Source organism: Poecilia mexicana, unplaced genomic scaffold (assembly GCF_051168715.1).
Source record: "Poecilia mexicana isolate PSO_F unplaced genomic scaffold, ASM5116871v1 scaffold_16, whole genome shotgun sequence".
Lineage (NCBI taxonomy): Eukaryota > Metazoa > Chordata > Actinopteri > Cyprinodontiformes > Poeciliidae > Poecilia > Poecilia mexicana.
Genome location: NW_028263385.1, coordinates 5399784 through 5414186, shown reverse-complemented (window position 1 = coordinate 5414186; position 14403 = coordinate 5399784). Strand labels below are relative to the sequence as shown.

General features: G+C 36.4%; 1 protein-coding gene across 1 annotated transcript; it reads right to left on the bottom strand.

Moving 5' to 3' along the window:
* Positions 1-1567: 1567 nt before the first annotated feature.
* Positions 1568-1889, bottom strand: LOC106929825 (cortexin-3). Its single transcript, XM_088013532.1, has one exon. The coding sequence runs from the start codon at positions 1817-1819 to the stop codon at positions 1568-1570; it is 252 nt and encodes an 83-aa protein (XP_087869658.1). The 5' UTR covers positions 1820-1889.
* Positions 1890-14403: the final 12514 nt, after the last annotated feature.

Below are 14403 nucleotides of genomic sequence, written 5' to 3'. Positions count from 1 at the left end.
ACTTCAACACCTCTGTTGGTCGTTTACATCTAAACTCGATGAAACTCGATGTGTCCCCTCAGTAACTGAAGGGACACATACAGGTTAATTTTTTCTTCCTATCACACACACACATAACAGTAAGTAACTCATTGCTGGCGTCTGACTGTTCAATTCGTTCCAAAGCATTAAAGGGAGCTTTTCAACCAAAAATGTCTTCTTTCTGATTGTGACACCTGCTTTATGACCCTATATATATATATATATATATATATATATATATATATATATATATATATATATATATATATATATATATATATATATATATATATATATATATATATATATATATATATATATATATATATATATATATATATATATATATATATATATATATATATATATATATATATATATATATATATATATATATATATGTATATATATATATATATATATATATATATATATATATTACTTTTATATATCTAATAAAGATATAAGGCAATCAAATTCCTCTCTGAATGGATCATATCACACAAAGTCTTTGCAAATTAAGAAAATACTCTTAAAAAAAATGACCTCAACAACTCAAACAAGTCACACTGCATTTTTCTAAACTACTTTAAACACTGATTGTCTACATTATCCATAAAAATTCTAAGATGTGATCAGATGTAAACACTGCCACCATTTATCTGGCTTGTATATCAAAAAACACTGGACCCTGTGTGAACTGTGAGGAAACACCTTCAGACATGAGACGGAGGAGTGAGGTAGTCCACAAAAGAACGGATGGCGGAGAAAAACGATTGTGAACCATAGAGATGTTCACGAGTTATTTTTTTTTTCTAAATCAGTCATGTGGGTCAAGTCTGAGCCAAGTCTTAATTTTATAATGACTAAAAGTGAAATTTTCTGACTGGATCCATGGCAACCATCTGCCTAAGACACAGAACTTCTTTAAGTTATGAATTCAAATCATTATCCTTGAACATTTCACATTTTTTCCGTAATATTAAATTCAACATGTTAAAAAAAAAAGTATTTTGAAAATTCATAGGGTAGAGTCTTTCCCCCATTAAAACTATGAATTCATATTTAATTTCAAAGTTGAAAACATTCAGCTGATCTACACTTGATAGGCTACTTTCATCCTAATTACATGAGATAAACGTTGTTTCAGGTAAGTCCTAAACCAAGTCCGAGTCAAGTCTTTAAAGTACAAGTTTAAGTAAAATCCAAAGTCTTTGTTTTAGCGATTCAAAGGCAACTTGCCTCTTAGTTTCATACTTGCGTCCCTATTTCTAGTGAACCTTTAAGAGTTCTTATTCATCATCTTAGTGTGCGGGTTGACAGATTCGCTTCAAACTATGGATCCGGTGATAACTGAGAACTTTCTTATTTGGCAGAGAGAAGCTGTTAAACTCTTTTCACAACCAATCACTGATCTCATAATCAATTGGAACCTTCGGAGAATTTTTCAGAAAAATGTCAATTTTCCAAGTGAATCAGCAGTCATTCAAACGTAGGGCAGCAGTGCTTTGTAAGTATCAATCCAGTCTAATTTTGTTTGGGCTCTTCAGACAATGCGGTAATCAAAGGTGTCCTTTTCAGTGTGGTCTGTCCAGTTGGATGAGGGCATGCTGCGGTAAGGATCGAGCAGGATGCGGAAGCAACGTACGATGAGCAGTGCCAGGAAGATGAAGAGCAGCAGCACAAAGACAAAGGCAGCCTTCTGCTCCAATGTCAGGTAGGAGGGGACATGGTGGCCACCTCCCGACGAGGACAGCGTGCTGCTGAAGAGGCCCTCGGCCATCCTGGGCACATCCATGCTTGACCGTCTCGGCTCCAGCGCTTTGTCGTTTGTTGAAAGATTTCTGAGTGAAATTTGAGCTCAACGGATTAAGACCTGTGAGAAAACCCAAATGGATAGGTTAGAGATTCCATCCCTGGAAATTTGACAGCTGAAAGAGTAAAACCAGAAAAAAAGAAGCAAAAATAAGCTCCCAGACTTTACAAATGGACATAAAGAGTCTCAGGCCAGGATGAATTTGCTCCTGGATGAGTCTATTTTTGGAACTCCAGCCACAAAGCCTAATCAGTGAATAACAACAACTCAGCATAAAAATCTAAATAGCTCTGGGGGTTTGAATTGTCAATGTGGAGTTTTAGTTATGCAACATTTATTGGAGGCAATGTGGTCTGGAGGTAGATAAGTCACTGGCATCATTATGCAGCCTGATATTGTGAACGTTTTCTGCCCTGTCCTCTGTGAGTTACTCTGATATGCAGCATATCTGCAGCAGCAATTTAAATTCGGGAGAAACATTTATTTTTGAGCATAGGCAGGTATGAGGAAAAATGAATTTCTCCCCAGACAAGGTTGCATCAATGAAGCATGATTCCAGATAGGATTACAGCAGAAGGATGAATGACAGATTACCAAGCAGATGCAGTGAACAGTTGCAGAGTCAAATACTGCAAACCTAATATAGATATATAAATCTTTAATGGGTTTTGGCTCATTTACTGCAACTTTTATCACAAAAGTTGACTTTGGGCTATCATACTAATGTTTGTTTAGTAGCAGTGCCTCTTTCTCTGCCTTTACTGATGAAATAATGACATTTTGCTTTAACTTTAGATTTATTTTGTAGACAAAAAAAAAAATCCTGAAAAACCTGTTTTTCCATCATTTTCAAAAATGGGAATAAAAAGCCATGACCATCTCGGACAACAAGTAGTTATGTTTATGGAACTATATAAAACATGTAATTATATTAGTTATGAACAGTGACATATTGTGATCCATACAAATAATCAAGAATTTTTTAAGATTCAAAAAAATGAAAAAATTTCAAGAAAGCAGGCCAAAAATAATGACATCAAATGTATCTCCAATTATAGAATGACTCATATGTGATAGTGTTGATAGTTAAAGGAAATGTTTAATTGGATTATATATGCTAGTAAGCTTGATTAGTTTAAAGAATGACACATATGTAAGGGAGAAAAACTGCAGTGAAAAAAAAATCACATTCCTTGTTAAATCCTATTGACTGAATAACTATTATTCAGTCACTTATGTGGCTATTGACAGAATAATGTCAATAACCAGTTTAAAAACTGAGTTAACATTTAACTCGGTTTTTGCAAAGAGGAGTTAAATGTTATTAACCACATAAAGGGAGGTTTACAGCCACTTTTTCTGAATTAAGACATAACTTAAAAAGACTGTATGACAACATAAAGTTGGCTAAAATATTTCAAAAAGCAAGCCATGCCCTGATCTAAGGACAGTTTAATATTACTCCAACTTCAGGGGTCACTTGACTCAGTTTGAAGGCATCATAAATGTCTTTGAATGTTTATGATGAATGTTCAAAGGCGAAAACCACGACTAACAAGAACATGAAGGTTGATGATGTCCAAGACTTTTAGCAAAGTATTCTGTTGGTTACTTTTTGGAAGGTGAGTAACCTTTTAAAAGGTTACTCTTTATGGAAGGTCACTCATCTTCCAAAAATTTAGGTCCGTTCAGAAAAAGGACCTGAACAGGTTAACAATCAGGTGATAATTTGATGCTTCAGAACATACACAAAGTCCCACAATAGAACCATGATTTCTGCTCTGTATCAAAATATTCTGAAGGAAATTCAATTTATTACCTTAAGTTCAAGCAGCAGGACAAAGGTCTGCAACACACAGTAAGTCCACTTCTAAATGATAAAAACACAAACTGAGTGGTAAGTTAAAATCTGGACTTAAATCCTCTTGAGATGTTGTGGCATTAAACAGAAACTTAATACTTCAACCTATGTTGCTCATTTAAAACAATTCAGTAATGGCAATTGGGCCAAAGGTTCTGTAAAGGGATGTGAAAGATTCATAAACACTTAAAAACTGTTTTAGCTGCCAAGGATAACACAACCTGTGTTTAGGTTTCGGGTGGATTTACTTTTCACATTGGAATTTTTTGGATAATGTTTTATCTAAATAAATAAAATGTTTTATTCAGGTCATTTGTGATTGATTTTAAATTTTTTTTAAGATATGAAAATGAAAGTGAGTGAAAACTTCAACATTTATAATTGTGGTTAGTACAACATTTGCCATGTTAAAACTCTAGTTCTTTATCATAGTTATAGAAAGAAACCAGTTCTGCGTTGTGTTATCCTTTCTCTCTTACAGCCGTGACATTTTAGAAGTTCAAGCTGTTTTTCACTCTGAGGAACTGCTCACTTGGTTTCATCACTGCAAATCCTCTGTTCTTATCCAAACTGAGACGGCTCTGACTGCTCCTGGGCTCATACGCCCAATCACGAGCACTTCAAACAAGTCCAATGAAAAAAAATAAATTATCCCTTTAAGCCTCTTCTGCATCAGTTACAGATTTAAATGAAGGGGTACATCCATCATTTATATTGTTACATAACCACCGACCCAGACTGTATTTGACTGCTAATCAGAAGATAGACATGGGTAAAGAAAAATTACTGATTTCACCGTAATACAACTTTAAATTAGATATGAATTAATATAGCGGATGTAAGGTTGCTTGTATTTTGTTTTTGAAGACCACAGAGGATGATTTCTACTGAATATTAAAAGTAATGCATTTGTGAGTCATTTTTGCATTAGTTTAACTTTACACCTGGAGGTTATGTAGATTTTTTTATATTTAGTCAATGTGAATAATAATGTAGAATCACTTTTTATGTGGTTAAATTATGTATACTGCTACTGACCTTGAAGCCTAGAAGTGGGTGTAATGGCAAGCGCAACATTTCTTTTCTCCTAGTGATTTTGGCAGGCGGCTGTGTGAATCATTTGTTCAAACAGCATGGGGTCAAACAAAAACTTTGACGAGAAGACAGCTGTTTTCCTTTTCTATGGGCGATGCGGGGTAATTCAATCAATTTCAAAACAGTAAGTGGCTCCATTTGATGCTGTTTCTCTATCTGAGAAAATGGCCCGGGAGAGAAAATGTTGCTGAAAACAGAATTTATCTGTAAAGCAAGAGAATCTGTAAACACTGTTTATTAAAACCTTGTAAGGGAATACCCAAATATATAAGTTTTATTATTATTATTATTATTATTTATTGCTTATTATCTATCTGACTGGTAAATTATGATAATGATAAACAATTTTGTTACCTAAACTTTGATTCTTTCATGCATGTTTGAGAATTTTTTGAATCTGTGGTGGTAGGGAGCCTAAACACTTGTTATACCACCTAATTACACAAAGCTCCTCCAGACTAGTGGCAGCAGCAATTAGCAAACAGCTGGTGAAACTGTGCATCTGCTGAACTCATTTAGAAACTGTTTCTCAGTTCAACTCAGAATGATTGTAAATGACATAATGGAAAGGCAAAGTTGTGAAGACGTACGAAGGCAGAGTGTCGGAAAGAACAAGAGCCTCTTAAAGTGACACAAGCTAATGTCAAGGCATCAGATTGTGAAGTTGCAGAGCTCAAAGCTGAGCTATAAAGGATTCAGTTGAGGTGTTTCAGGATTGTAAGAATAAAATGACAATAAAATGATTTTTGGTTGGGTTTAATATATAGTGTGACATCCTTAGATCTTTTTCTCCTCCATGTCGTTTTGAGATATGTCATGCCAGTATAGATGTTTCTGGGTAACGTTTACATAACCAAAATTCCCATCTTTTTTCCCCTTTTTTTATTTTAGGTTGTGTCCTTTGGATATGCTTCAGTAAGCATGAAGAGCCGTCTCAGACACTGACAATCACTTGGGAGAAGCGCTGAATGTGTTATGAGACAACTCAAAGTGACAAGAGGAGCTGTCTCCTCCTGCCTTAGCGGGGGGGGGGGGGGGGGTGAAGGTGATGGTGATGGTGGTTGCAACTCACAAGAGAGACACAGATTGAGAAAATCCCAGCCCTGCCTCACTGATCAGCAGCCTGTAATCCATCACACTTAAAGCTCAAAAATGATATTGGACTACAGAGATTCATTGCTGTCACTGAGGAAAAAATGGTGAGTAACAAGGTAGTTTTCCATTCGCCAGTTGGTATTCCATCAGCGTTTACTGTCATATTATCATCGGTTTGTCCTCCAATGACACAGACAGGTTACAGAGTATTATCACTTTAGGGCAGAAACCAGTCAGCTATTTGTTACAAGGTTATGTAATTCACTTCAAAGCCTTGCAGCATTTATTTGATCAGTGACTCCATGACTAAGTACTTCGAGTTTGGGATCATTTCTTGACGGCATTTCTTTTGGGGGTGGGGGGGAAAATGGTTAAGCTCCCAGTGACAATTCAAAAAAGAGAGAAAACGTCTGAAAAGGGGAGCGTTATCTGTCTCTGCTCATCAGCAAATGCTTCATGTGACTATTTTCCAAAATAGTCACAGGATGAAAGAGATTCAAATACACTATATGTCAGGTTTTCGAAACAATTCACCAAGATGAGTTATTTTAGTTCAATAGCAAATCAAGGACTGGTAAAAATGTAAGTCTAGACTCAATGTGACAGAAATACGGAGCTAAATTTAGAAAAACAAGCAGGTTATTTTTGGAATCTTGATGTAAGCTGCAGGCGCTGTCTGTGTTTGCCATAAATAAGGTTATAAAGAATTCAAAAGGCGTTTCTGTAGGGGGAAACGAAAAGGGTAATAGAATCACTAAGCTTTGAGAAAAGTCATTTCTGTTTGTCTTTTATCATTAATCTACTAAAAAAAATGAACAGACATGGTATATTAATTTTTAATAATATACTAAAATTACAATTTTATTCTCAGTAGACTTTGCATTTATACACTGCGATGCTGATTTAAAGCATTTATGCATATTGTTTTACATTATATTTATAAAAGAATAGGCTAATTTCATTCAAATGGCTGCATGTCTTGTTTTATTGGTTTTTTATTTTTTGTTTTTTGTCAAAAAATGCAAAGACAAATATGAACACATAGAATGACTTAACGGGACACCAATAATAGCCAAAAATAAAAGTAACAAACGTTTTCATACTAATGGGGTCTAATTTGCTGTTAATACATCTAAATTTAAGGAACATAAGTGTGATAATAGGTAGACACACCCACCGATTTATTGATTCAGCGCAGAAATCTCCAAGAATCTCAGCATAGTGATGTCGCCATTTAAATATTGCCAAAAATGCTCTTTATTTATCTACGAGCATGTTGTAATAATCCAGCTGTAAAATATTAAACCACCTTCGGCTTCAGCACAGCGGGGCTCCTCGCTCTGCACGTGCATGCAATTAGAAACGTGTCCAAATTCCGTTTCTTTTCCTGCCACCGGTAAACCTGCCACACTTTAAATCTGCTATTTTTTGGTGATAAACCGCGTTGAAATGCCTCCAGTATCAGTAGAAGCTGTAGGAGATGCAGGAGAAAGTGACCGAGTCCAAACACTAACCTGTTGTTATCAGGGGAGCTCCACAGTCTCCGTCAGCGGCAGGTCTCCATTCCGGTGGATGCGACGGTATCCTTCAGCTTCCTTCACCGAAACAAGAGGCAGTAGCGAGCAGATGCGTCCCGGCTGACCGCGGGGCTCCTCAGTTCATGGCAGAAAACAAAGCCCGACTCTGGGTATGTTTTTATTTTTCTGTCTATGCTGACTGAGCCCGGCAGACCTCACCCTTCACTGCTCCGCGATGTTTTTTTTGTGTTTTTTTTCACGCCCCTCTCTCTCCTGACGCGCCGCTCATCGCCACAGTAACATGGTCACGGAAGTACCCTGTCGCTACTGGAAACCTGTTGCCATAGCAATCCTCCAGGTAGGGTATGGATGTTGCAAGTGGATAAGTTAAAGGTGTGGTCATGGTTAAACTCAATGGGAGATGTATGATATTGTGCAGTTCCACACACATACGTTAACACAGATGTGTAAAAACAGATTCATTACCATGCTACTACAGTAGTAAAAGCTCACACAAGAAATTAGACAGTTTCATCCTTCTGTATCTACACGTACTTACTCTTGGAGCATAAGGGTGCCCATATCCAGCAATCATTGGCTGAGAGGTGGGTTACACCCAGACACACATGTAGCAGTCGTGTTTATGGACTATTAGAGGAAGTACCCGGGGTCTCTACCCGGAGGAGAGACCCCAGAAATGCACAAGGAAAACATGCAGATTCTGAGCAGAAAAAAAACAGGTCAGGATATGAACCCTGGACTTTCTTGCTGCCAGGCAGCAGTTCTACCAACTCACTGTGCCTAAACATTTCCAACCAACATTTTGATTTCATTTATTCAGTGGCAAAAATTTCTCATCCCCAGACCCACTTAAATGTTTTCATTACTCTTCTCAATAATCAATGGAAACATCTTAACTGGTCTACAATATCAAACCACTTTAGGAATTGCTGACCAGGTTTTTTACATATTTTTACTATTATTTTGGTGATGAGCACTAAGTATTTAAGGTTGGAAGGCCACCTTGACATCATCCCAGTATTCAGCTCCCTCTGGCATTCTTTCAATATTTTTCTTTTAGCAGGCTTGAGTGTATAGGAACTAATTATTTCTCCATGACTTTATGTTTTCCTGGAATGTAAATATCCCCATAAATTAACAAAGTAACCACTAGAGCTAACTTATCCCTACATTCAGTTAGAGAAATTACAAAGATTAAAACAACTGAAACCAAAAACAAGTTAATGTTGCAACTACACTTTGAGGATGCTGGTACAAAAGGTTAAAAATAATCTCCAAAGCAACTGCAATTTTAAATGTTCTGTTTTATTTTATTTTTTCCTAAAACAGATAAGTGAAACTAAGTAAACTAGGTTACCTTCTGAATATGCTGTTGGAACTATAGATTTATATGTAGCACCTTGTAATTTATAACAGAATATGCTTTAGCTTTTCTCTGCCTTGTTTTTTTTAGCTGTATGAGCAATTGCTGGAGGAGCTTGGAGAACAATAATTGCATGGATAAAGCTGCAACCCTAGCAACAAGACTAGGCAACCAAAAAAAGAGCGAAACGAGAACATGCTATGCTCAATGTGACCTGCCTGACCTGAAAAGAGGCAGGATTGCAGAACACATGGAAAACCTATTGTGCACAGTCACTAGACTCTCACTGATGCGTCACCATCCTCAGACGATTTTATCAAATTTGCTGACAACTTCACCATATTGTGGTGTCTGTACTGGCATTAGAGCCCAGTAGAATGTTATTTTACACCAGAGGATCACACAACATGAGCACAACGCTTTTCAGAAATAGAAAAAATCCACTCACTGAATTGGGCATTATTATTTTCACAATCATGAGGAAATAGATTTGATAGCTGTAAAGAACATCCTCACGGACTGAAAAACTGACGTCTCTGCTGAAGGAACATTGGTTTGGTAGTAAGTAATTGGCAATTATAATGCAACATCCTGATCTAACAGTAATTATCAGTGTAATGATTGTCACAGATAAAAAATGTTTATTTAAAAAATAATAAGTGTGCTCTTAAAGTTGGATAACTCTAACGTTTTTAGAGTTATCCTCTTATTCAGTGCTAGTGCTTAATGGAAAAAATGTCAGGATTTAGGTTTTTCTGAGTTCTCTGTATGCTTAGTTTAGGTTTCTCTGTGTCTTATTTTGATCCTGTTCCCTGTGAGTCCTGTCTCCTCCCTAATTGTTTCTCAGGTGTGTCTAGTTCCCTAATTACTCCCTGTGTATTTAAGCCCACCTGTTGTCGCTGTCTTTTGTCAGATCCTTGTCATTTGTAAGTTGTCATTGTTGCACACAGTTGTACTGAGAAGTCCTGTGCCGACTCAGTTCTCGTCTTCAGTCTTTAGTTTTCAGTTGCGACTGGTATTTAGTTGCTGCTAAGTTTTCTGCCAGATAAGCAGGGCCTGTACAGGATAACATTTTGAATGCTCTTTTTAAAAATCCACCAAGGACCCTAAGGTTCTGCTATCACAACAATACAATACATACTATTCCTAACAGACTTGGGGAGCTCTTACACGTTAAGTTGAATGAATTGCCAAAAAAAAAAAAAAAAAAAAACACCCTGAAATGACAAGATCTTTCTGTGTACATTTCATATCTATTGCTACATAAAATTAGCCTCTACATACATTTTGGAGGTTGGGAGGAGTTAGTCTGTGTCTTGCTTACAAGAACAAAGAAAAGAAAGGAAAGATAAAAAAGTATTTGAGTTTTGTTTTAACTCAGCTTCGCCCCACTGATAGGTACAGAAACCGCTGAGACCTTGGAGGAAGCGTTGGTCCATGAAGTGCAGATTAACCGTGATGTGGAGTTTGGAAAAAAGTTTGAGGTTATAATATTCAGGAATCCACTCAGTGTTCAGCAGCGGTACTGTTTCTCCACCTGGTGGACTTAATGAAGAACTACATGTGGGCACACTTGATTTAATGTTTATACTGAGATCACCTTGGCATTTATCGCAACTGACTGGCTAGTATTAATGTTAATTCAAGCTTAATATTTTAAGGAGTAATTTAATGGGGAATAGTTTAATCAGAAGTTGATGATGAATAATAATTAAATACACCTCAATAAACCTTAAAATTCCACATTAATCACTTTACACGGAACCTATAGTTATTCATCGGCTCATCTGACACTCACTAATGAAATCTATTATTTTTCTTTATGTAGTGAAAACAGAACACAAACAAAAACTGAGGAAATATGTGGTAGATTATTTCTTGCCCTAAAATTACAGTGGAATATTTCTAGCCATAATGTTAGTCAATGTAACAACTTTAAGCATAAGTTGGACAACTGTTTTTTTTTTTTTTTTTTTTTTTTTTTTACAGATGATGTATTAAGCTACGTGAATAGTTAGCTTGTCATGTAGATATCACATTAATATCAAAGTTGAAATAATGATAATTGCAAAAATGTCAGATCTCCTAATTCAATTTAAAAGTAAAAATTGAATGTTGTCTTGTTTCCTTACCATAGTCACCGCTTGTTCTGTGAAAGGTAGCAGTGATATGCTAATTATTCTACATCACTAAGGGAGTCCAAAATGCAAACTGATTAATCAGAATGTATTAATTTATTCAGTGATTTTCCCAAACAAACAATGCCATCTCTGATGCAAATACAAAGACTTGATGTTTAAATTTTAACTATGATGTTATTATATCTATTATCATATCAAAGTTTCTAGTAATTTACTCCACACCTTCAAAGGTGACCTTGAATGTTTTGGCTGCTCTAGTTAAATTTAGTCAATTCATTTACTAAAACAAGTCGTTTTTCTTGAGTGTTAGAGATAGTTTAGATAAAACTTTGTGTCTAAGAAAGTTTATTTCAGTTTAACTTTGCCTTTGTGCTCAAAACCTTCTAGATGTGGGATGTTTTATCTTTAATTCAATGACTTCCCAGCCCTATCACAAAGGAATTAATTATGTTAACTGTTAAAAAATAATTGTTGGCTTGGCAGGCATGCTACTAATCGTGGTTGTTGCCTTTTTTTTCTCTGTTTATTGAAAATTTCTCTCACTTTGTTGATAAGAACACTTGTTTGATTTTTAAAAGTCTGAGTTAGAAATAAATTATATATATTCATATGTGTATATACTAGCTAGGATTAGGCATAATAATATGACCACTCACTTAACAGATTCATTTCTGTGCTTCTAAAGTAATTATTTATCTTTCTGGTTTGTGGCAGGATGTGCTATTCTGTTAAAATAGGCTGCAGCCTTCAGGGAATAAGATTTGTGTGAAAGGATGAACATGATCTTCAGCAATAATTAGGTAGGTGGTACATGTCAAAGGGACACCTACATGAATGTTTCCAAGAAGAACATTGCCCAAGGTATTACACTGCCTCCCCTTCACTTTCTCCCTATACTGCATCCTACAGTCATGTGTTTCTAAGCAACGGATCATCCATATGATGTAGAGGAAAACATAATTTATTAGATCAGGTCATCTTTTTCCACAGGTCCATGCTCCGGTTCTGATGCTTGGACGGCCATTGTTGTAACTTTCAGCCATGAACAGGGCTGATCTGGGGCTGTCCAACCTCCGAGGCATTGAACTGTGATACACTGTGTATGCCTGTTTGGTGCATGTAATATACTACAGTATTTTCCGCACTATAAGGCGCACCTAAAAACCTTCAATTTCCTCAAAAGCCGACAGTGCGCCTTATAATCCAGTGCATCTTATGGACCAATATTGAGCCACAACAGGTCTAGCAACTACGGTCAGCAGCCCCCGGACTTCATTTTCACCGTAGAAGAAGAGGCGCGCAGTGCATGCTGGGATAGTTGTCAGAACGCTGGCTTGTAATCTATTAATAAAGTTTTACTGACCTATCTACCTACCCAGAATCAGGTCGTCTGCTGGTCATTTAGCACCACGTTCTCCACGAACATGCTGTGTGCGAACAGAGAAGGGTGACCATCGTCCGGCCACGCCCCGGCCCAGTCACTTATCGGAGTCGGACCGTTTTGTTGACATTCCGTTTAGTGCAGCTCCATCTAGTGGATGCATAACGTAACTCCAGCCTCTACTGTAGCGTCTATTCTATGCGCCTTATAATGCGGTGCGCCTTATATATGAAAAAAGTTTTAAAATAGGCCATTCATTGAAGGTGCGCCTTATAATCCGGTGTGCCTTATAGTGCGGAAAATACGGTACTCATAATCAGGTTGAAACAGTAATGAGAAGTTGTTCAGGTTACAGAGCAACTTCCACCCCATCAGAAAACATCAGAATAACATTATACAAAAAAAAAAAAAAAAAGAAAAAGAAACAGTGAGTGAAGCGCCAAAACTTTCAGGCAAAAAACTGTGGAGCCTTCAGTTGGAAGCTGCTCATTCAATCCTTCCCAGAAGCTCAGTTCTGGGAGTTATCCTTTTATTTTGTAAATTGTACCTGGCTTGTGTCTACCTGGCTGAGGATCATTTTGACACAGGTACTGATCCGCTCTGCCTGGGGGTGCCAAATGTCAACCCGAGCCACATCTGATGCTGTGGCACCGACTCAGAGCAACTAGAAAATAAAATACGTTTTATCTGTGGCGTACACCTGCAGTTTCAGTTTCAGATTCTGTTGTCAGGGCTAAAACTTCAAACTTTCTCTTAACGGTTGACTGATATTACTTAAGTCTTAAAACTTTGAATATGTGACTCAAAAAAATCAGTAGTTCATGACATGGACGATATGAATCATTTTCTAGGGAAGTGCAGCCAAGGGCATGGCATGAGTACTCAAACAGAAATATTGATCAGCTCTCCCATAGGCATTTATTTATGTGCATGTATATCTGAGAAGAGAACACTTTGTCTGTGTTTGTATTGTAATAAAATGTGGTCTTACTACACAGGTGACCAATAACAATAAATTATCTGATTCGAACGTTCACATTTGGTATCAAATTAAAGGATTCTAACAGTTTATTTAATAAATCTCGAGTGTATTTAATCATTTCTATATTAAAATACTTAACTTTGCCAAAACTGGGCTTGATAGTTTTAAACCTCACAAATATTTTAGCACTGTCAACTTAGGTTGGGATTAAAGTGAAAAGCACAATCCTTGTTATATACATTATTTGCTATACTGTCAAAAAAAATATTTCTTCCATTTGTTTTACGTACATGGCTTATTATATTTTAATAAATTTCAGCACTGTTTTGAACTTAAGTAAAAATTGTATGTATTTTCATATTTTTTCTTTTATTTTTTTGCTTATTAACAAGATAATAAAATTGAATTAAAAATGTATTGATGTTAAATATGACTCAAATCAGTTTGATTTGTACATGGTTGCATTTCTTCAGTTGTATACTTTATATGACTATTTGTCAATTATTATTATCCCATTTATTTTTATTGATTTTTGTTTGCATGCTTGTATCTGATCTTCTGCATAAATACATTTTATTACAATTCCTTTAGTAATGTCTAACTGACTTTTGATGTGAATTGATAGATCAAGAAATGAAGAGCTTTTTTTAAGTCTTTCTTAAACCAAGAATTTTACAACATTGCATGCAAACCGTGTCTCCACACGAACCAATCTACATGTTTTGCAGGGGGACGAGTGACACAGATGGATACTTACATGCAACCATAAGCAAGCTCTCAGGCTCAGAATGAGGCAGACAGACGGTTTTGACAGACTCCCTCTTGTGTTTCCGGGAAGCTGGATTCCCGTGAGATTTAGCGGATTTGAATCCTGACAGAATCTTCTCAGGCTTAGAGCTTCTTATTGTGGCCAAAATACAACAGATGAAGCTAATCAACCTCCTCTGCTGGCTCCAGGATTAGTTTCAAAGTATGAGAGGTCAGAAATGGTTTCCATGCTAACTGCTTAAGAACAGCAGCTCATTTGTTGCTTGAAAGCACTACAAATGACACCGAAGGCTTTTACTCACATTTGACTTTGCTCTCCAGAGGATAAGATTTTACCAACTG

Excerpts from the sequence above, each read along its gene's own strand:
- LOC106929825 (XM_088013532.1), bottom strand. The coding sequence starts at position 1,819 with ATGGATGTGCCCAGGATGGCCGAGGGCCTCTTCAGCAGCACGCTGTCC.